Source organism: Hyaena hyaena, unplaced genomic scaffold, assembly GCF_003009895.1.
Source record: "Hyaena hyaena isolate Hyena2069 unplaced genomic scaffold, ASM300989v1 scaffold_53, whole genome shotgun sequence".
Lineage (NCBI taxonomy): Eukaryota > Metazoa > Chordata > Mammalia > Carnivora > Hyaenidae > Hyaena > Hyaena hyaena.
The window spans coordinates 2,743,506-2,767,161 of record NW_024080686.1 but is presented as its reverse complement, the minus strand read 5'-3'; the positions used below and the strand labels follow the sequence as shown (position 1 = coordinate 2,767,161).

General features: G+C 35.7%; 1 protein-coding gene across 1 annotated transcript in view; it reads left to right on the top strand.

Annotated features, from left to right (window-relative positions):
• ROCK2 (Rho associated coiled-coil containing protein kinase 2) overlaps nt 1-23,656 on the top strand; it is a 133,766-nt gene that overhangs the window by 82,361 nt on the left and 27,749 nt on the right. Inside the window, exons 6-18 of the mRNA XM_039231051.1 lie at nt 5,649-5,793; nt 7,824-7,962; nt 10,859-10,950; nt 11,725-11,884; nt 13,840-13,900; nt 14,545-14,556; nt 15,912-15,991; nt 16,161-16,209; nt 16,806-16,941; nt 17,045-17,136; nt 17,366-17,612; nt 18,003-18,109; nt 20,984-21,143. Of these exons, the coding sequence (XP_039086982.1) occupies nt 5,649-5,793; nt 7,824-7,962; nt 10,859-10,950; nt 11,725-11,884; nt 13,840-13,900; nt 14,545-14,556; nt 15,912-15,991; nt 16,161-16,209; nt 16,806-16,941; nt 17,045-17,136; nt 17,366-17,612; nt 18,003-18,109; nt 20,984-21,143 (1,480 nt within the window). The remainder of the gene's footprint in view (nt 1-5,648; nt 5,794-7,823; nt 7,963-10,858; nt 10,951-11,724; nt 11,885-13,839; nt 13,901-14,544; nt 14,557-15,911; nt 15,992-16,160; nt 16,210-16,805; nt 16,942-17,044; nt 17,137-17,365; nt 17,613-18,002; nt 18,110-20,983; nt 21,144-23,656) is intronic.

Below are 23,656 nucleotides of genomic sequence, written 5' to 3'. Positions count from 1 at the left end.
AGGAACAAAGGAATTTTTAAATTAAAAACTATATATAGTACATAGAATTTATAATCTTGTTCTGTTAACTGCTAATGTAAATAGTGCTGTTGCAGATTTCAGGCTCATCACTTTATCTGCCTCTGTTTGATTACCGTTATGGCCTCAAAGTTGTTAGAGGTGCACCTGGCTTCATTCTCTCTCGTCTGCATGTCTGTGGATGGGATTGGCTCACTGGGGTGTGGGTTCAGGTGTGGCCTGTGGCCTGTTTTATACAGCTCTTGTCCTAACAATGGTTTGTCAGGGTGCCCGGGTGACTCGGTTAGGTGTCCGACTTCGGCTCGGGTCATGATCTCACAGTTCATGGGTTCGAGCCCTGCGTAGAGCTCTGTGCTGACAGCTCAGAGCCTGGAGCCTGCTTCAGATTCTGTGTCTCCCTCTCTCTCTGACCCTCCCCTGCTCTGTCTCTCTCTCTCTCAGAAATAGATAAAAACATTTAAAAAAATCTAACAATGGTTTGTCCATTTTTAAAAGATTGTTTTTTAAAAAAAGAAGGTAGTTGGTAGAGATCCTGTGTGGCCACAAAACCTAAAATATTTACTAAATATTACTAAGATATTTACTGGCCCTTTAAAGGAAAGTTTGCCATCCTTTTACTACAGTATAGACTGAGATTCTCAAATTATTTTTTTAGCTCTTCTGGCATCATATGAAAAACTATGCCATGGATAAATGCAAAACTAAAATACAACTAAAATTATACAAAGACTGAAATAATTTGTTACTATCACAATTCATTAAGAGTAATGGTATATCTCATTAAGTTCTCTCATTAATAAATTGTGGTTTACACAGTTTATTTTGATTCTGTTACTCTTTTTCTCTCTGGAAAAAATACGTAGATGTGGGTGAATGTCCCAGTGAGTATATCTAGGTGTGTCTCCGTGATAGCCAAGAAGTAACTGCTGTTAAAAATTGCTTGCTTTATTAGGTAAATTGAGTTCCCTCTTTGCTTGTCATTATGCATTTCATAGTCACCTTTACCAACGTCGAAGGCACATTTTACATTAGTATTTTAAATTACCTAAAACTAATGTAAAATTGTATCCCTTAATATTCTGGTGTATACTGTTTGATTAAATTGAGGCTCTACTTCTTTAAAAGCTAGTTGGTAAATTGTTAATGTTCTTAACTCTTCTACAAATGACATCAGTTTTTAAAAAGGGAGGTGTTTCTGCTTGGGTTTCTGAAAAAAGAAACCCTGTTTTCTGCAAAATTATACATTAAAAAGAACAGGTTTTTGGAGGCAGTAGGGACAGACCATTCAAAAGCTTTGCAGCTTTGTAACCAGAGCCCTAATGAAAGTAATAATTGGTACCCAGGAGGCAACTGAAATAACAGGCAGCATTTTGTGCCTTGGGCACTGTGTAGTGCAAACGGCGATGGGGTTCTAAACCAGTTGGACTGTTTTTTTAGATAGATAGAGCACACGAAGAAGCAGGACTTTCCACCAGCCCAAGAAGGGTATGTGGCTGGGGATATGCCTGTTTGAGAAAGGAGCTCCTGGTGCAAGTACTCATTTTTAATTATTAAAATGACCGAATGGGCTCCTGCCTATGTAGCAGTCAAGCTGAGGCTCTTAATGCATCTGGTAATGAAGAACTCCATTTACAGTTTTTCTCACTTTCACAGGTGGTATTTATTATTACTTTTTAGAGGTCTATTTATTTATTTTTGAGACAGAGAGCATGTGAGTGGGGAAGGGACTGAGAGAGAGGGAGATGGAGAATCTCAAGCAAGCCCCCTGCTGTCAGCCAGAGCCTGACACGGGGCTCAAACCCAAGAAACAAGAGATCATGACCTGAGCTGAAATCAAGAGTCAGGTGTTCAATCGACTGAGCCACCCCGGCGCCCCGTTAGAGGGAGCTTTTAGAATAGTTTCTTGGATCGACCTCATGATTTGTGATGGACCGATTTTGTGTTTTCATTAATTCTCTCCATTTGTGATATTTTGTCCATTATAAAACACCAGATTTGTTTTTAGCAAATAAACATTTAATCTGATCCATTTAAAGCAAGTATTCATGAGGAAGTTTTGAATATTCATATACCTGTTTATGTTGCTCTCCTGCTTAAAGCCCTTGTGTAGATATCTGTCATCTACTGAATAAAGTTGAAACTCCTTAGCTTGTCATATGAAGTTTCTTATGATGATATGATCCCTTTCACTTTTCAACCTCATTCTCTATCATTTGACCTTTTTTGTACTTTACAGTTCAGGGGTCTTAAATTACATTTAGTTGTGTTTTTTTTTAATGTCACGAAATCCATAATTTCGTGATTTGTGGCCTTCATACCTGATGTTGAATACAGTTTACTTGGCAGATTCCTACTCATGCCTTGAAACTCACTCCAAAGTTTGGTTATCTTGCAAAGGCTCCTTATGTCATCTCCTATGTCCTTTTGACACACCTCCTTTTTGGAGCATTTTCTTATTTTTTGTCACTGTAAGTTGAAGGCTTGTCTTGTGTTTTCTGTGTCCCAGCTCTGGAATCAGCCACTTCTCTAAGAAGCTCAGATTTGTTTTATTCAAGAATGGTATTTAGAGGGGCGCTTGGATGGCTCAGTCTGTTGGTTGAGTGTCTGACTCTGGGTTTCAGCTCAGGTCATGGTCTTGCAGTCCGTGGGATCCAGCTCCATGTTGGGCTCTGTGCTGGCGGTGTGAACCCTGCTTGCGATTTTCTCTCCCTCCCCTCTACCCCCCCCCCCCAAATAAATAAATAAAACTTAACAACAACAACAACAAGAATGGTATTTAGAAATCAGTATTTGGGCGCTCAGTGTGCTTCTTGCTTCTGAAGTGTCATTATTTCTAGGCCTTGTCAGCAGACAGACGTATACCAGATAGATTATATGTGCTAATCCGTAGGCACACACATTTGTATTTCATTCTGTGTTGTCAGTCTGTATACATAGGCTCCTGAGGTCCTGTTCATACTGATACTTGTGGTTCCTGTCCTGCACCACAGCGTTCATTCTTACCTTCTCCTGTCTTTTTGGTAATTGCTTTTTTAGTCAGCGAGAAACCTGGCTCTCATTATCTACAGTATATTTACCTATTGTTCAATTCTAGGATATCCTAAAAATTATTTCTGAATTACCAATTCCTACCTCTGTGACAAACAGACTTACTAATTAGAATGTATTATTTTTTGTGCAGATCCTTTTGTGTTTAACCTTATAGTATGTGTGTGTTAAAGATACTGTTTTTCAAAGTTACTTAGGTCAGTTCTTTTCATCCTTACCCCATTTGATGTGATTGTTATTAATTTATAAAACAGGTTCATTTCTCCTTACTATTTGTATTCCATTTAGTGTACCTCCTTCACATCCTGGTTGATATTGTTTATTTATAGTTTTTAGGATATGTGAAACATTTCCCTGGTTTTAAGAGTTAAAACTGTACAAATTGCGTGCTCAGAGAAGGAGCCCTCCCTCCCTACTCCTCACACCCCATTCCCATACTTCCTTCTTTCCCCTCTGGTCCCACCCACCACCCCGTAGGGAAACGAGGTCTTTTTAGTTTCTGGTTTATCCTTTTTGTACTTCTTTAGAATATGATAAGAGACTTGTCATAAATGTGGATTCTGTATTCACATAATATGAGAACTTCTCCATGAGAGAATTTTAAAATATCTTTTCCAAACGTTTTTAAAAAAAGTTTTTAACCTCCACTATGCTGGTCAAAAGCTATGGTTGGAATATTTATTTTCCCGAAAGCAGAGTGCTATTAACTGGGTTCTTTAGTCCTGCCAAAGTATTTCTTCTGCAAGTGATTATTAACATTGATCTCCATCTTACCTTTCCCATCTTCATCATCATGGAACTTTACTGTTAGCTGATTTGGACTTCACTACATTTCTTGAATATGCTTTATATGAAGTCATTCTTGTTTCTTTATTTTTGCTCTTTTTTCTGCCTAAGCTGTCATGCCATGGTCTCTCCTTTAAAGCCTAACTTATCCCTCCCTTACAGCCTAACTTTATGCCAGTTACTTTTGTGTCTTACCCTTTCCTCTCCTTCCTCTAAACCTTTGAATGCTAAATAATTTTTTTAAGTCTAATTTCTGGGGTACCTCGGTGGTTCGGTTGGGTGTCCAGCTTCTGATTTTAGCTCAGGGCATGATCTCGCAGTTAGTGTAATTGACCCCTGTGTCAGGCTCAGCCAGGGCACAGAGGGGATTCTCTCTCTCTCTCTCGCTCTCGCTCTCTCTCTCCCCCTTCCCCTCTCACCCTCACACCTGTGCCCTCGCTCTCTCTTTCTCTGTCTCTCCCTCTCAAAAAAAATAAACCTTTTACTCTGACAAGCCTCTTAATGTTTCCTATAATGGAAGTATAGGATAGTCCATGATAAAAATTAATTTTATGCTCTACATTTTGAAGCCAGATACTGATGTTTTTCATCTTTTATCCTTAGTACTGATCCATACAAATTATCTCCCTCATAATATGCCCAATTATTTTCAGAACTTTTATTTTATTTATATTCAAACTAAAATGACTTCTCAGCTCTATTTGCTATATTTTTGGGAAAGTAAAATCATTCAGTTATTGTTGCTAATTTGAGGAATGAAAAGATTGTTTTTGAAATTAATTTCCCATGATTAATTTTATTGCAATTAGATACATTTACATAAATCATATTTATAAAATACATGGAACTGCCTTTTCACAAAGTGGTCATAATACTTAGTACTGGGGGAATTTATATAGCTTCCTTATGAGTGGTGTGGGTGACATACTCTTTACGGGGCAGGTAAAGGAAATGGAGGGCATTTAAAATAATCTATAAAATCTTAGCAAGTTTGGACAGAGCTAGAGGTGAATGAGTATTATTTAGTGTTATACTGTTACAGTGATTTAATTTTACAGCCCACACACATAATACAAACATACACGCACACACACATAGACTACAACATACACACATGTGTGTATTTACGGTGGTTCTTGTCCTTGTCAAAAAGACATCAGATAAAGAGTATCTTATTACACACCCAAACTAAACACAGATAAAGGTGTTTTTATCATTTTGTCAAATACCTTCATGTCGTAGCTCTGTATTTCTAAATATGCAGCTTAGTGGTATTGCTTTGAAACTGTTAAGATCTTTTAATTTAAACATTAGGTCTGTCTCCCTCATTTTTTTTCTTGATAATAAGAACTGTTTTTAACCAGCCTCCAAACTAGGCTCTTTGTAATCTTAAGTACTGCCTTTTCCTTTGAAAATGCCAAAGCTTCCTAATTCTTTTCCCCAGGTCAGTGCCTTAAGATCAAATTTTGTACTTCCTTGTAATTGTCCTCTTAACTAATTAGTATTGCAAGAAAAAGAAACAGAAGATGTTGATTTTCATGGAATCATGACTTCTTTCATGGATGAAGCCTCCTGTACTTTAGAGTTGAAGTTATCCTTGATTTCCCTGTAATCCTGACACTTTTAAGCATCTCATAATACATTTAACTCCTGTCCTCCCAAAGCTATGTCAGCAGTGAAGTTTTATTGGTAGCAATTTGTAGCCACTGTGTATATAGTAATAATTGAATTAGTTGCATTTATGTGTGTATGTTTTTACATACAACTGTTTTTCCTTACCTCTGCTCTTTACCCAGACAGGCATGGTGCATTGTGATACAGCAGTTGGAACACCTGATTATATTTCACCTGAAGTTCTCAAATCACAAGGGGGTGATGGTTACTATGGGCGAGAATGTGATTGGTGGTCTGTGGGTGTTTTCCTTTTTGAGATGCTGGTGGGTAAGTAAATATTTTAATTTGTCCTTCTTTAAAAAAATCATCTCATACCACTTTAGTTTTAAGTCAAGAGTTTGAGAATATAAGGAAATTAATTGTATGCTATGGAAGAAGTAGAGTTAAAAAAGTTTTTTAATGTTTTATTTATTTCTGAGAGACAGAGAGACAGCGTGAGCAGGGGAGGGTCAGAGAGAGAGATACAGAATCTGAAGCAGGCTCCAGGCTCTGAGCTGTCAGCACAGAGCCCAACGCGGGGCTCGAACCCATGAACTGTGAGATCCTGACCGGAGCCGAAGTCGGACACCCAACCGACTGAGCCACCCAGGTGCCCCAAAAGTGGAATTTTTAAAAACGTGGAATTTTATCAGATATGACAGGTGGTTATTGGAAAATTAAAACCAACCTTTGTACTGGGATAGTGATTTAGTGGATTATGAAAGGAATTGAAAGTATACTGGTGGGAAATAATCCTTCAGTAGACCTTTTTGTAGGAAGGCATTGTTAGAGTAAGAATCAAGTTTACAGCTGCAGTGGGCCTCAAGTCCAAGATTTTCTTGATCAATAGTATTTGTTGTGAATGTTTTAAATATAAAGCTGGTATATTTGTTTCAACAATAATAGAGGACTAAAAGTACTCTTTAGTTTGTTTATGTAATTATGTTACATAATTGATTTTTGTCAGCTGTGTTTCTTCTGTTTATTACTTGTATTTATGGTTAGTAAATATAGTAAAATAAATCATAAATAGGTATTGACCAATTTGACTATCAAGATAAAAATATTTTATAATAATATTTCATTCTCAGAAAACTCAGAGGCCTATTTAATAATTTCTTTCACTTTGACCAAATGAACATTTGAAAGGTTCATGTATTTCAGAACTTTTGTTTACATCATAGATTTCATTCTTGAGATTTCCAATTCCAAAGTACTAGGGTCACAAAAATATCTTCTGGCTAAGGAAGCCACTGACTGAATCATCTGGCTCAGGGATGAGGCAGATATAGCTAAATCTACTTTATAAGGCAAGTGTGATAAGGCTGGTAACATTATATGAAATAACTTCAGAGTTGAAAATATATATTTAGAAATTGAAGAATCTGTTTTCTAGAGGATGACCCTAAAAAAATTGGTAGCAGAAAATCCGGAGAATCTGTGGGATAGTTGAGTATGATTATTACTAACAAAAAGATGAGAATATTTTGGTAAGTCTCAAATTTAAATAATAATCAGCCACGGAACATTTTTTGTGGCATAAATTGCCTTCTCTTGGTGACCACCTTGTGTATGTAATATTGATCTTGCTGTGCTTAAACTCTTGTCGTTGTATGACCTATTTTGTTTTGGGCCGTTGTTTCTGTAGTGCACCTTTATATGCAGAGTAAGTTCCCTGGTGGCTGTCCATTCTCCCCACCTCTGGCCCCAACTGATGACACATTAGGTGTATTTTGTAATCTTTTGAAAGTAGAATATAACCTAGGATTTTCCTGAAATCTTCTAGGGATTTAGAAAAACAGTGTGCTTTTGAGGAAGTCACATGACTCCTTTGAAGGGACATTTAAATTCCTGTTGTTGTTTTCAACTCTGAGAATTGAATTTTTTCTTTTTTTTTTTTTTTTTTTTTACAAATAGTTTATTGTCAAATTAGTTTCCACATAACACTCAGTGCTCATCCCCACAAGTGTCCTCTTCCATGCCCATCCCCCCCTCCCCCCCACATCCATCAGTCCTCAGTTTTTGTCAGCATTCAAGAGTCTCTCATGGTTTGCCTTCTGAGAATTGAATTTAATGAGTTTGAATGACACTGATGTACTGTATCCTAGGCTAACTGGGGCCTACCTGCTCAGGTTAGTGAGCGCTGGACCTCACTTAGAGGGCTCTACTGCAGTGAAAAATGACCTTAGAAAAACTTTGAATTCATTTGTTCTTCTAGGCGCCTGACAAATGTAAAGTTAACATATTTAAATAATAAATGAAAAGTGTTTAATTTGCATTCTCTGTTATACACCATGTCTTCTTTCTTGGAATTTTAGGAGATACTCCATTTTATGCAGATTCACTTGTAGGAACATATAGCAAAATTATGGATCATAAAAACTCACTATGTTTCCCTGAAGATGCAGAAATTTCGAAACATGCGAAGAATCTCATCTGTGCCTTCTTAACAGATAGGTAATATACATTGAATTTCTTGTAGCGAGCCCATAACTTTTAAATTTGTAGAGATGAAAGCATGGCTAACTCTTATTTACATATGAAATCTCTCTCTCTCTCTTTTTTTAAATCTCTTTCTCTTCATCCGAATTGCATTTAATTCTGGGTGAGGCTTTTCCTACTGCTAGGCCTGGTGTTGGGTTACTCTCGTTATTATGTGTGTGCAACCCCACTGTAATCTAATCTAAACTTAACCTTCGTGTCTAAAAAGAGAAAAATAGAACTTGGTAAGAAAACGCATTTGAGAGAAATAAAACTTCTGTTATTTACGTTTTATCCTTAAAAGTAATTAAGTGATGTGATTCTTATTGTACATCTTTTGAGAGAAGAGTATTTTGTGCAGATACATACTTGACTGGTTATAATCTCCAAAGCTGTTTGTATTTGACTTGGGAGTGCCCCCTTCCCAGCCCTTTTTTATTTGCATTTGAATATGAGTAAGTCTGCCGGGGAAATTCGATATTTCTTAAAACAAAATGGGTGAACAGTGTTGTGAATACCTGCCTCAAAAGGAGAAGATAGAAGACTCTTTGGAGTTTCTTCCTTGGCCTTTCTATTTAATTTTTTTAATTTAACTTAATTTAATTTTTTTATTAAATCTTAATTCTTTAAGATTTGTGTTCAGAATCAGCCTATCATAGAGCAACATTTGTAACGCGCATGTGCACTGCAGTCCATACTTTATGCACTAGCATTATGATCTTAAGGAAATTATTTTACTTACAGGGGAAATAATTTTACTTACCCATAAATGATGGGGTCAGATTCAATCGAAGAGAGCTGAGGGCGTTTCTAGCTGGAAAGTGCTGTGATTTTTTAGCAAACCTTATTATTAGCCAGTTGCTGTTACAGAGGAGCCCTGCAGTGCCTGTCCTCATGTATTCATATCGTTGCATATTCTCTGGAGGAAAAGATCTTAAAGGTGGAATTCTAGAATACACACTTTAAAATGAGTTAATGTTGCAGTCTCTATCAAAATAACCACCAGCATTCTTCACACAGCTAGAACTAACAGTCCTAAAATTTGTATGGAACCAGAAAAGACCCCGAATAGCCAAAGCAATCTTGAAAAAGAAAACCAAAGCTGGAGGCATCACAGTCCCGGACTTCAGGCTGTATCACAAAGCTGTAATCCTCAAGGCAGTATGGTACTGGCACAAAAACAGGCACTCAGATCAATGGAACAGAATAGAGAACCCAGAAATGGACCCACAAATGTATGGCCAACTAATCTGTGACAAAGCAGGAAAGAATATCCAATGGAATAAAGACAGTCTCTTCAGCAAATGGTGCTGGGAAAACTGGACAGCGACGTGCAGAAGAATGAACCTGGGCTACTTCCTTATACCAGACACACAAATAAACTCAAAATGGATGAAAGACCTAAATGTAAGACAGAAACCATCAAAGTCCTAGAGAAAGCAGGCAAAATACCTCTTTGACCTCGGCCACGGCGCCTTCTTACTCAACACGTCTCCAGAGGCAAGGGAAGCAAAAGCAAAAATGAACTATTGGGACCTCATCAAAATAAAAAGCTTCTGCACAGTGAAGCAATCAGCAAAACTAAAAGGCAACCAGTGGAATGGGAGAAGATACTTAACAAATGACATATCAGACAGAGGGTTCGTATCCAAAGTCTATAAAGAACTTATCAAACTCAACACTCAAAAAACAAATAATCCAGTGAAGAAGTGGGCAAAAGACATGAATAGACACCTTTCCAAAGAAGACATCCAGGTGGCCCACCGATACATGAAAAAATGCTCAACATCGGTCACCATCAGGGAAATACAAATCAAAACCACAATGAAATACCACCTCACACCTGTCAGAATGGTTAATATTAACAACTCAGGCAACAACAGATGTTGGTGAGGATGCAGAGAAAGAGGACCTCTTTTGCACTGCGGGTGGGAATGCAAACGGTGCAGCCACTCTGGAAAACAGCATGGAGGTTCCTCAAAAAATTAAAAATAGAACTACCCTATGACCCAGAAATTGCACTACTAGGTATCTATCCAAGGGATTCAGGTGTGCTTTTTCAAAGAGGCACATGCACCCCAGTGTTTATAACAGTGCTGTCGACAATAGCCAAAGTATGGAAAGAGCCCAGATATCCATTGACAGCTGAATGGATATAGAAGATGTGGTGTGTGTGTATAAATACACTGTGTGTAAATACACACACACACACATATATACAGTGGAGTATTACTCGGCCATCCAAAAGAATGAAATCTTGCCGTTTGCAACTACGTGGATGGAACTAGAGAGTATTATGCTATGCAAAATTAGGCAGAGAAAGGCAGGTATCATATGACTTCCCTCATGAGGACTTTAAGATACAAAACAGATGAACATAAGGGAAGGGAAGCAAAAATAATATAAAAACAGGGACAAAACATAAGAGACTCTTTAATGTGGAGAACAAACAGGGTCGCTGGAGGGGCTGTGGGAGGGGGACAGGCTACATGGGTGAGGGGTGTTAAGGGATCTACTCCTGAAATCAGTGCTGCACCATATGCTGACTCCATTCCGAAGCTGGTCCCCTGCAGTTTGGGCTCACACAGATGAATATTTTTATTTGAAATTCTCATGCATATTTTTGTTTGATACAAACTACAGAGGGAAATACATTTTCCTTTCCATGGCATTTCCTGTACAGTCCTTTTAATCTACAGAGACCATATATTGTAAAATTGGCATTGCTTGTTTTTGAAAAACATTTAAGCTTGAAACTTTTGATAAAGATATCTCAAAGTCATTTGCGATCCTTATTTTGATCCTTGTCAAGATAGGAGTTATTTTTTTTTCATAATCTTTTCATAATACAATCTTTAATTGCATTGTTTAGGGAGGTACGACTTGGGAGAAATGGGGTAGAAGAAATCAAACAACATTCTTTCTTTAAGAATGATCAGTGGAATTGGGATAACATAAGAGAGAGTAAGTCAGTAACTTTAACTATTTCCATTTCGTCACATTTTCAATTTCAAAAATTGATTCCTCTTTTGAATTAATAAGCGTGTTTGATATACGTAATGATAACTACTTTTAAATTGAGAAGTTTCCTTTCAGATTTGTTCTGTGGCAATATTTATAACTAAATTAATGTTCCTCAGGATCTTAACAAACTAATTTGTATTTATTAGCAATATTTCTTAGTGCTTTTATAATAGACTTCTTAATTTGACAAGTTTTTTGTGAATCCAAATAATTTGCAGAATGGGGAAAATATCCTTTAATTTTGAATGTTTGAATTAATAAATCACTAATTATGGAGACTATACTTTGATGAATACTAGAATAAGCATAGTAGTGCATTTTAACTTAATGTATATTGGACATTAATTCATTTTAAGAGTTAAGAAATATTTTAGTTACAGAGTATAAAAAGCCAAAGACTGAAGAATGTATGTGCAAGTCACTGCTGCTTTCAATTTTAATACCTATGATACCACATTGCTTTCCCTGTTTAGTAAACTTAACTACACATAAAGCTGATCTAATGTAGTAATAAAATACTTAATAAAATTTTAATTTTTTGAAATGATAGAATGTAAACCATATTACCAAATTTTCTATAGTAAATCATAATGTTATTGATTATATATTATTAACATATGTGTTGGTGGTATCACACAATTACATCTTGTAATCTGGATGGTTAATACATATTTCAACAATGACTAAAATAATTCATTTCTTCCCTTTCAACAGCGGCAGCTCCTGTAGTACCTGAGCTCAGCAGTGACATAGATAGCAGCAATTTTGATGACATCGAAGATGATAAAGGAGATGTAGAAACCTTCCCAATTCCTAAAGCTTTTGTGGGAAATCAGCTGCCTTTTATAGGATTTACCTACTATAGAGAAAATTTGTATGTGATTTGTTTGTTACATTTTTATGGCTTTCAAGCTTTTGCTGTAAAGCGTTGTCTTACTGTGAGACTCTGGATTATAGAAGATAAAGTGTTCATTTGTTTTAAACTTTGGAGTTTTTAAAAAGGACTATCAAGTTATTTTTCATTTAATTCCATTATTTCTGAATGTTATATTCATTTACAGATGAATGCACGGCACTGTTGTATATTCTTTGGGGGCTATAGAGTAAGACCAAATACATACTTTTGAAGGAACTTAATCAACTAATGAGGAATACAAGAGAATAATATAGTCATAATGAAGGATAGAATGTGATATTTGCCTTAAGAAAGGTTCTGAGGCACCCGGGTGGCTCAGTCAGTTGAGTATCTGACTTTAGCTCAGGTCATGATCTCACAGTTTGTGAATTTGAGCCCTGCGTCAGGCTTGATGCTGTCACACAGAGCCCACTTCAGATCTTCTGTCCCCTTCTCTCTCTGCCCCTCCCTGCTCTCTCTCTCTCTCAAAAATAAATAAATCTTGGGGCATTTGGGTGGCTCAGTTGGTTGAGCATTTAACTTCAGCTCAGGTCATGATCTCACAGTTCATGAGTTTGAGCCCCGCATCGGGCTCTCTGCTGTCAGTGCAGAGCCTGCTTCACTTCAAATTCTCTGTTCCCCTTTCTCTCTCTGCCCCTCCCCAGCTCACACTCTCCCTCTGTCTCTCTCATAAAACAAAACAAAAAAAAACATTAAAAATATATTTATTTGAAAAAAGAAGAAAAGTACCAAAGTATCTGAGGTAGCTCAGATAGAATGGTTCAGAAGAAAAGTAAAAGTCACATCTCTGTGGTGAGGGTAAGAAGTCAGGTAAGACTTCAGGGAAGGGATTGCGTTTGTGAAAACAGGAAAGAGTTTTTAGTGGCCAAGATGTGGGAAGGTTAGATGAGAGTTGTGGGCAAGTGAGCAACGGCAGCAAAAGTGTGGATATCCGCGCACATTGGGAACAGAGTAGTGTGGTCCAGTAGGGCTCAAACACAAGGTGCCTATTGCTGTATTATGATCATTTGGACCTAATGAGACTGTAAGCGTCTTGCTTGTAATCCCTCCATGCAGCACAGAGCCTCAGTAAATACTGGTTGACTGCAGTGAGTATTGGGTGTAAAGATTAAAACTGTTGGGTTTTCAGGGAAACAGTAAAGCAGCAGATGATTATTCTGTGCCATACGAAGGGCCTTTTGACTTTGACTCATAGTGAGAAGTGAGGCATTACAGATATTTGAGAAACACAGTTTTGAGAAACTTTTGGTGCTTCCATGTATGTAATGGTGGAGGTGACCAACCATTGTGGTTTGCCCAGGACTGAGGGGCTTCCTAGGATGTGGCGAGGGATTTTCATGCTGAAACTGAGAAAATTCTAGGCAAGCCAGGATGAGTTGGCCACCCTGCTAACAGTAGTATTCTAAAAACTATTGTAATGTTCACTAAAATGAGGATATGGGTGCCTGGAGAAACCCAAGCATATTTATAGGCAATGAGGAAGGACCCAGTTAAAGTGAGAAATTGATATGTAAATAGAAGAGATGATTTATGTTTTAAGACCTGGAAATCAAGAGATGTTATCTTTGAAAAGGAGGAGAGGGGTCTCTTTTCTAGAAGATTTCTAGATAACATAGTTGTAGGAACTCAGAATGAGATGAAGAGGGGGAAAGTATAGTCTGTATAGTGACTCCAGTCTCAATGATATTAAAGACTAGAACATCTGAGAAGAGTGGGGGGCAAAACAATTGTAGCATTTTAAATTCTTGAGAATGATATAAGTGTGTAGAGGGGGAAACAATGCTTCATTGAAAATATGTTAAAGTGAAAAAGAAATCTTTGTGGTTAAAATTTAATTCTGAGAATAATTTGGGGGTATTATAAAATGGATTAAAATGACCTGCACAGAATTGATTTCCTGCCTTTCTCTCTAGGTTATTAAGTGACTCTCCATCTTGTAGAGAAAATGATTCAGTACAGTCAAGGAAAAATGAAGTATGTATAAATTTTTACTATATTTTAGTCACATGTTGAACTAACTTAGTAATATCCATGTGTTTAAAACGTTCATTGGATGCTACTTTTTGAATCATTAGATGGTGTTCTTTGTTGTAATACAGTTCTCAGAACATTGAAATGATTTTTTCAGTTCAATGAAAAAGTAGTATTGTGTAAGATAGTATTGTGTAAGATAGAGTGTCTAGTAAAAAGATGAATTATGCATAGCTTTTAGGCTTAGTTTTAATAGCAAAAAAGTGATAGAATAGGTTTATAAACATCTATAATATCAGAAATTTTTACAATCTTAGTACTCTAAAAGGATATAGTTGATAAATTATAAGGGTATAGAAATACTGGAGAAATTAATATTCTGAGTGTTCAGGAATGAATTCATATAAACGGTAATTTTATCAAACTCTAACAATATTTTGTGGCCTCTATAATTTGTAACCGTACACAAAAGTAAATTGTGCACACACATGCACATTAATAAGGATGCTAATAACATTTTCTCCTTAAAATTTATAGAAGGTAAAAAAAAAAATTGGTTAGATGATTTTGGGATGATTCATTTTAGGAATTTTATAAAGCATGCAAGCATTTTAAATTTCTGTGTTTTTTTTGTTTTATTTTAATAGGAAAGCCAAGAGGTATGTTGATGTCACTTACATTGAAAAACTGAGAAAAACACATCACTCTAGTTTTGATAGAGCCATTTTCTACCTAGCATTTGGAGTGCTACATCTACTTAAGAACGAAGTTCCCAACCTTGTTTCTACCAAGTATTTCTTTTATTATTGCCCCTATGGATTTATTGTTTAAATATGTATTATATAATTTTCTTATTTTTATTCATGAAGGATCTATAACTGATAGTAGAATTTTAGATTAACAAGTGAAAACTAGTGTGATCAAATTATACTAATGTAATAGCAGCCAAAAGCAGTTAAACTTGACTTGTTCATTGGCCTGTATATTCTTATTAGGGAAAAATGATAGTTTTGCTTAAGATACATAAAATATTTAAGAAAACATGAGGAACCTAGTCACTAAAATAGTGGAAAGAAGATTGGCCTTGGAATCTAATAAACTTGAACTGATTTTTGGCACAGCCACTTATTAACTAAGCCATCTAGAGAGTTATTCACCTCTTTTGAATTTCAGTTTCTTTATTGAGTAGATACAACACTACCACCTTTTTAGGGTTGTTGTTAGAATTAATGAGACAACAATTTGTAAAATGCCTAATACCTAAGTCATAAAAGGCACTAAAAAAGTTAAGTCCTTTATAAAGGAAATAATGCTCCAAAAATGGATTATTTAATATGTAATGTAATTTTCAGTTTGTTTAAAGATCAACATATCTGGCCTAGAAGCAAACGTAAAGAATGGCAAGGAAATGACTTATAATCAATTAGCCGTCATTCTTGGAAGACGTAATTGACTATAACTCCTTATAGTAGTGTTCCTGGCACTGTGTAGAAAGATACAAAGAAGAGCTTGAATTCTCATTTTTAAGAGCGTAATATATTTTTGAACAACTTCGGTCAAATATTCCAAACATTTGTTTCAGATATAGATCTCTTCATCTTGTAAATACACACTGTGACAGTATTTTTACATAAAAAAAATATTTATTTTACATAAATAAAAAAATAATTTTTACATAAATAATAAATAATTTTTACAGAACAGAGGAGGACATCAGAGGATATCCTTTATTTGGAATGAATGAGAGACTTGGTGTCATAGAAGAATTCTGCCAAGATTAGAGCTTCTCATTTGCATATTTACGTAGTGTGTACATGTTTGCACACATACGTAGAAAGCAAGAGATGGAGAATTTTTTCCTTATGTCAGTAAAAGTCACATTAAGAAGGTACAAAAACTGTACCATTATAAAGGAGGTTATATTAGGCTTAAAAAACAGCTTATCATTGTTTTCTTTAAGCCTCTCATATTTTAAATGTGACCAAAATTTATATAGTTTTTTGTTTTTGGACAGATTCAGAAAAAACTATACACATTAGAAGAACACCTTAGCACTGAGATACAAGCCAAAGAAGAACTAGAGCAAAAGTGCAAGTATGTTGTTTAGATAATGAAATGTATTTTAAAATTTAAGTTTAAATGTTTTACTAAAAATGAAGAGTTACAAAGTAATTATATGATTATTTTTGAGTTTATAGTATGTAAATGTTTTTGTTATAAATTAGGAGAGATTTTACTTACTGTTTCTTTTGAAATCCTTTAGATCTGCTAATACTCGCCTTGAAAAAGTAGCAAAGGAGCTGGAAGAGGAGGTAAAGCTGCCGTGTGCTTTCATTAATATTTTTGTTGACTAAAAGTTCTGATGCCTGCCTTCCCTGCAGAGTTCTCATAGAACCTGAGTAATACCTGACTTGATATATAGTAAGACCCACCTTACGTAGTATTGGTGAACAGGATGAAAGTTACAGGATAACCATGATGATAGCTTCATTTTGTTATGTTTTCGCAAACTTGAGTTGATTTAGTATGAGTAGATATTTCACGTAAAAAGATTTGCATTTGTGTTAATTACTTGGGTTAACAAGAGAAAGTGACCATGTTTCTTCTTTTAAATTTCTGTTTGTAACATTTCAGATCCATAGTTAATTAAGTGAAGATGGTTCGGTGGGGATGGAATGTTACAGAAAGTTTGACTTTCAGTAGTAAACAATTAACAGTATGGTCTTAATATTAAATTTAAGAGAGGTATACTGTTTTGAAATAATGGAAAATGTTATTGTAAATTTTAACAGCAGTTATAGCTTTTTTAAAAGTTCTTTGTTATCTGCTTGAAATACTAAAATAGTGTTTTCATTTGATTTTTATACATATAAAATAACTTTGGTAATAACTTTAAGCATTATTTCAGATTACCTTAAGGAAAAATGTGGAATCATCATTAAGACAATTAGAAAGAGAAAAGGCACTTCTTCAGCACAAAAATGCAGAATTTCAGCGGAAAGCTGATCATGAAGCAGACAAGAAACGAAATTTGGAAAATGATGGTTTGTGGTGTAGAATATTAAATACTTACCAAGAAAAAAATTAAGTGTGTATGTATGTGTGTGTTGTTGTTGAAGCTTGCCACTGAAATGCTTTTTATCGTAGTTAACAGTTTAAAGGATCAGCTTGAAGATTTGAAAAAAAGGAATCAGAGCTCTCAAATATCCACCGAGAAAGTAAATCAACTCCAGAGACAAGTAGGTTAATCTCAATTTGTAATAAGATACTGAATTTTCTTGATAACTTACTAATTTTAATTGGGAATGTTACAGAAGCCTTTGCCTCTGATTTTAAAGGGAAATCATTAGGAAACTTTTTAGGGATTTTTTTTCTTTAAATAGTTTGTAACGGGCTGTTAAATGGGAGTATTTTCATTATATGCACTTGTGTTTGTTGTTGTCTGTTGGATTTTGAATGGGATTACAGCTGGATGAAACCAATGCTTTGCTGAGAACAGAATCTGATACTGCAGCCCGATTAAGAAAAACCCAGGCAGAAAGTACAAAGCAGATTCAGCAGCTGGAGTCTAACAATAGAGAGCTTCAAGACAAAAACTGTCTGCTGGAGACTGCCAAGTTAAAACTGGAAAAGGAATTTATCAATCTTCAGTCAGTTCTAGAATCTGAACGGAGGGACCGAACTCACGGATCAGAGATAATTAATGACTTGCAAGGTATTATAAAGTAGAGATTACATTTGAATTCATCTTGATTTATATTTTGGAGATAACTTTAGATGATGGGTATATGTGCTGGGATAGCACATTTCTGAATATACTACTCTGTTATGTGAAATTAGGGTGTTGGAAATGCATTGATCCAAAATTTTATGAATAGAAGATTTTCTTTCAAATAGTGTGAAATATTGTAAGTTATCAAAAACCACCTCCCAAGGTGACGCCTTGGCTTCCAGCTGACTTAACCATAAAGCCCTCTACCAACAATTATAAAACTTCTGCTCATAAATAACAGCTGCAAAGTATGAGGTGATTTCCAAATTTTTTACTCTTAATTTAATATATGTACTTTGTGGGTTTATTGTTTTTAAAATGTTGCAATTTTAGGTAGAATATCTGGCCTAGAAGAAGATTTAAAGAATGGCAAAATCTTATTAGCAAAAGCAGAGATGGAGAAGAGACAACTACAGGAGAGATTTACTGATTTGGAAAAGGTAAAAACATGTTCAGCTTTATATTTTGTAAGAAAATGACAAAGAGTTTTAGATTGGAAAACTTAATCTAAAATAAGGGTTATCAGTATTCTTTCAGTGAATGTTTCTTCCTAGGGATCCAAGGAAAACTTAAATTTTGATTACACCATGTCTTTAAAATGATACACAGTTACAATGGCTTTTGGCATTGAGAAGTTTCTTGGGGCGCCTGGGTGGCTCAGTCAGTTAAGCGTCTGACTTCAGCTCAGGTCATGATCTCATGGTTCATGGGTTCGAGCCTCGTGTCGGGCTCTGTGCTGACAGCCAGCTCAGAGCTTGAAGCGTATTTCAGATTCTGTATCTCCCTCTCTCTCTCTGACCTTTCCCTGCTCATGCTGTGTCTGTCTGTCTGTCTGTCTGTCTGTCTCGCTCTCTCTCTCGCTCTCTCTCTCTCTCCCCCCCCGTCTCTCTCAGAAATAAATAAAACCTTAAAAATTAAAAAAAGAAAAAAGAAAGTTTTTCTTTAAAACCGTTATAAGCCAGGGATAGTTTTTAGGCTCTGTGCAGTTAAGGTGTTATTTTTGTTCACTTATCCATTTGTTGAAGTATTGAAGAATTAATGTATTCTACCTGTGGTAGAAATATGCGGATGCAGTCTTTGCTTGCCTTTAGCAATCTCACAGTGGGGCCCCCTGGCTGTCTCAGATGGTAGAGCATGTGACTCTTAATCTCTAGGTCATGAGTTCAAGCCCCACATGGAGCCTACTTAAAAAAATAATAAATTTTAAAAAATACAGTCTAAAGAGTAGTACCTAACATAATTAATAAAGCACACAGAAAGTTCTAAGGCGGTGTGGTAAAGAGACTGCTGGAAGAATGGACGGCATATATGGGATGCACAGGGTGGGGTGGTAGGCAGGGGAAAGGCACATTCTGAGCAAGGGGGGACAGCAGGAGCAGACGTACACAGGAAACAGAAAAGGCAGAGTTGGCTTATGGACTGCACACTGCTCAGTAGTCTGGAGTGTAGAGCAGGGGTCAACAGATTTTAATCTTTTAAGTGAAAGACAGTAAGTAGTTTAGTCTTTGAGAGCCATATAGTCTGTTGCAACTCAGCTCTGCTGCGATATGTAAAGGAATGGGTGTGGCTATGTTCCAGTGAAATTTTACAAAAATAGACATCAGGCCAAAATGGCCTGAAGACTGCAGTATGGTCCTCATGGTAACCCTGAGGAATTCACTGTCCAGAATGAGGCTATAGACCTAGACATGAGCTAGATCCTGTAAGATTTTGAATGCTCTTATTAACAGACTATTAATTATTGATGCTCTATTAATAATTTCTCTAGGTAATGAACCAGCCACTGAAGGGCTTTTTAGATGTATATTTAAGATAGATCATTGTGTACCATGTGTGGAGAATAAATTTGAGAAAGACAAGATAAGAGGTAGGGAGACTAGTCAGAGGCATTTTCAGTAATTCCAATAATGGAGACTTAACTGGTACAGTAGTTAAAAGGATGGAAAATGGGGATGAATCTGAGAACTGTTTGGAGGTAGAATATTTGGCAGCACTTAGTGATTGCTTAGATGAAGCGTGTGTGTGGTACTTAAGGATGAGTTCTAGGTTCTTACTTTGTGACAAGATATATAATGCTAACACTAATTAATAAGGAATAAGGGGGAAAAAGAATGAAGGGAAATAACTCTTTTAGAAGAGATAATGACAAAATCTGTTTTAGTCCTATGTTTGAGGTGCCTTAGGATGTTCATAAAACAGTAAACTATGTTGAAGCTAGAAATATTTGAGAGTCATTTGATACAGCATGTCTGAAGCTGTGTGAATGCAAGAGCCTATCTAGGAAAAGATTGCTCAGAGCACTGGTGTTTCAGGGCGGAGTTGATTACTCTGTTGTTGGATTGAAAAAATCATATTTAGGGGCTCCTGCGTGGCTCAGTCGACTAAGCATCCAGTTCTTGAGTTTGGCTCAGGTCACAATCTCAACAGTTAGTGAGCTCAAGCCCTGCCCCAGGCTCTGCACTGACTGTGTGGAGCCTGCTTGAGATTCTTTCTCATTCTCACTCTCACTCTCTCTCTGCCCATCCTCTACACATATTTCCTCTCTTTCTCTCTCTCAAAGTAAATAAACTTAAAAAAGAAAAAATCATTTTCAGTATTAAAGACTTATTTGAAAAACAAAAGAAATATTTACACTTATGATACAAACTATAGAAAACAAAGAATTGGAAAATCTTTTGCAGATATCCAGAAAATAGATTGGCTTCTGTTATTAAAGTTTCCCAACTTAAAACAAGTCTCCTGTGTGGAATATAAGGGTAAATGGTAGAGGATCCTGAAAATCTGTCTTTAGCTCTAGCAAAGGGAAACATTTGGAATGTTTTAAAGGTGAGCAATAATGACACAGGAAGGAGAGAAGCTTTAAGAGGCTGAAAAACACCATCTCCAGAGAAGACCAGCATTTAAAGAACAGCTAGGGTAAAACTTCCTAAGTGACAGAAGAGATGAGAATAGGAAGGGACTAGCCAAGTGGGTTCATTGTCAGGTATGTCAAGGAAATGGTTTCAAGGGCAACATTGAGTCTCAATGAGGTAAATACTGAAAAGTGTTTATTGACTCTGATGTTGAGAATATCATGTGTTACTTTATTGAGATGGAGCACTCTCAGTGCAGATCTCCTAGCAGGAGAGTAGAGGGATAGGACATAGGTTCAGCGGTGAGCAGGTGGGTTCCACGGATCACTTTTACAAGAAGTTTGAGTGAAGCGGGGGAGGGAAGTATTGAACATTCTTAGCCTGTAAAAAATAGTTTTATAAGTTTTTGAAATTGTGAGCCAGTCTTTTTTATTGATAGCTGCTATTTTAAATCTTTAATAGGAAAAGAACAACATGGAAATAGATATGACATACCAGCTAAAAGTTATACAGCAGAGCTTAGAGCAAGAAGAAACTGAGCATAAGGCTACAAAAGCACGGCTGGCAGATAAAAATAAGATTTATGAATCCATTGAAGAAGCAAAATCAGAAGCTATGAAAGGTACGCTTTTTCCTAAGAGGGTTTTTCTGCAACATTTTACTAAGAATTGATTCTGTAGTCAACTCTTTGATTTTGAAAAATATTTTTTTATATTTTATTGTCAAATATTGAGAACTGGAAAGAAAAAAAACATTAGAGAAGTTTATATACATATCAATTTTTTTTCCCTTCTGGCAACACATTTCTAAGATAGTAAGGCCCAAACACAAAATTATTCAACCAAATTTAAGCATTGGAGAGAAGAGAGTATTTCGGTAATAGCAATAGTAACAGGCATAAAGAGCATGAAGTTCTAGATATATCTATTCAGATTTGGAGGATTTGCCCTTTTTGTAATATTTAGTTTGACACTTACCAGCATGTGTAACAAAACTGTTGCTGGTTTATGCAAGATACATATTTTAAAAATAGAAGCTGACCTAACTAGAATATAAGCTCATTGACTATTTTGAACTCTGGCATGATGAAGATACTACCTAGATCTGGTCAAGGTCATCCACTACTAAGGAATATAGGGTAAGATAACAGAGTTAACTTTTCTATAAACCAGCCTGTATCTTGGAATTGTTTTAGGATAATTTCTTGTTTTCCTAACTGTTTATACTTATGAAGCATTTGAAATTCCAAAGGAAATTAATAAAAGACTCACGGAACAGAACTCTTAAGTAGAAATTTTATTTCAAATTGAAGCATAACATTCATGAATAACTTAGCAAAAAAAAAAAAAAAAATAGCCCTGTAATTAATGAATGGAATTTAAGTTGGAGATTTTTTTTTTTTTTTTTTTTTTTTGGTTAAAAATCAGTGTAGTTTAAGGCAGTAATTAAGGATGTTAAAAGATGAAATGAGTGCTTTATTTGGAAAAATCTAATTACAAGAGAGGAAGTTAGTGGGCCATCTTTCCCTGTCAGTGTTCTAGAAGATATTCTTTTGAGGTGTAATTCAGGTGCAGTAAAACGCAAGCACTTCTCACATTTGTAATACACACTTGTAACCACCACTCAAAACAAGTTATAGAATATGTATTTTTATCACCTTAGTAAGTTCCCTTGTGCCCCTGTCTGTGTGCCCACATTAGGGTGATTGGTTTTTTTTAAATGAGTACATCTGTCCATGAGTTATTCTCTGAACTGACAAAAATGAACCAATTCAGAGTAACAGTACCTACAATTTTTTTCAAAGTCCTTTCTACAATACTAATGTAAGATGTATGATGACTTTCATAATTTATATGAACACACAAAAATGTTATAGCTGGTATTCAAACCAGCTCTAAAAGCCTTTGTGCTTTCTGCTGCCATGTCATAGCTTCTTTTGATTAAGAATATGACTTATTAATGAATTACTAGTCATATAACCTTGTCTAGTTACTTAAACCTTTTTTGTGCCTTGTTTCTTCTTAGACAATTAAGAGTATTAGGTTGTTTTGAAGACCAACTGCAATGATATGTGAAAATGCTTAGAAATAGTAGAATGTGAAGAATAGTTTCATTTCTTCACACTATTGAAGGTAGTTCATTAAAAAGTGAAAATTTATAAGCTTAATTTTTCCCTACATAACTTTATTATAAATGATAATTCGATACTGAGCATTAGGTATGAAAGAGCAGAGGAGCCTAATTGGATTTGAAAAGATTTTCTAATCAGTACATCTAAAGGTAATCTTTTAATGCTAATAACTGACATTTAATATGAAATCACTTGCTTAGATGTAAACTGCCTGTTTTTCACTTTTAAAAGCCTTTTCTGATTAATAAGACAAATTAAAAGTTCATTACAAATCATTTAGAAAATACATGAAAGTATAAAGAAGTAAAGATTAACCACAGTTTTACTAGTCAGGATGATATTTTGTATGTTTTCTGAAATTTTTATACTTTTTTGCTTTTTTCTTTTAAAATAATACTGTGAGCATTCTCTTTAGGTCATTAAACAGTGCCTTTAAATGGTGAGCACTTACCAAGTGCTGCTTGTATGCCAACCAGCTAGTAAGTGCCACACAGATCTTAACTAAGAATTTTCATAACATCCCTGTGAGGGAGGATACGTATTGTTATCACCATTCTACAAATGAGGAAATTGAGCCTCAGTGAGCTTAATTAACTTGCCCACGCAAATAATTAGGATGTGTCAGAGACAGGGCTTAACCTCAAGAAGTTTGGTCCCAGCGTCTTGCCCTTTAACATTTCCCCAAAGCATAACTGTCATCCTGTGCATCGTACTGTACTAATGTGGCAGGAGCCATAGACAGCAGAGCGGCTGGCTGGGGTATTGTAGAGCAAGAAGAGTAACCCCAGGAGGCATAGGGTAGCAGCAAATAAGTCTTTATTCAAAAGCTGTAAGGCTCTTTTAGAACCATAAGTGAAGGCAGAATTTTACTTGAGTTAGAACTGATACAATATTGCAGAGTGGTAGATTTTTCCACATTGCAAATAAAACGCCTGATTTCCAAGCATGAAACTGTTGACATTTCAAACACATTAGGAAGAACGATGGAAATATTAAATTGGAAA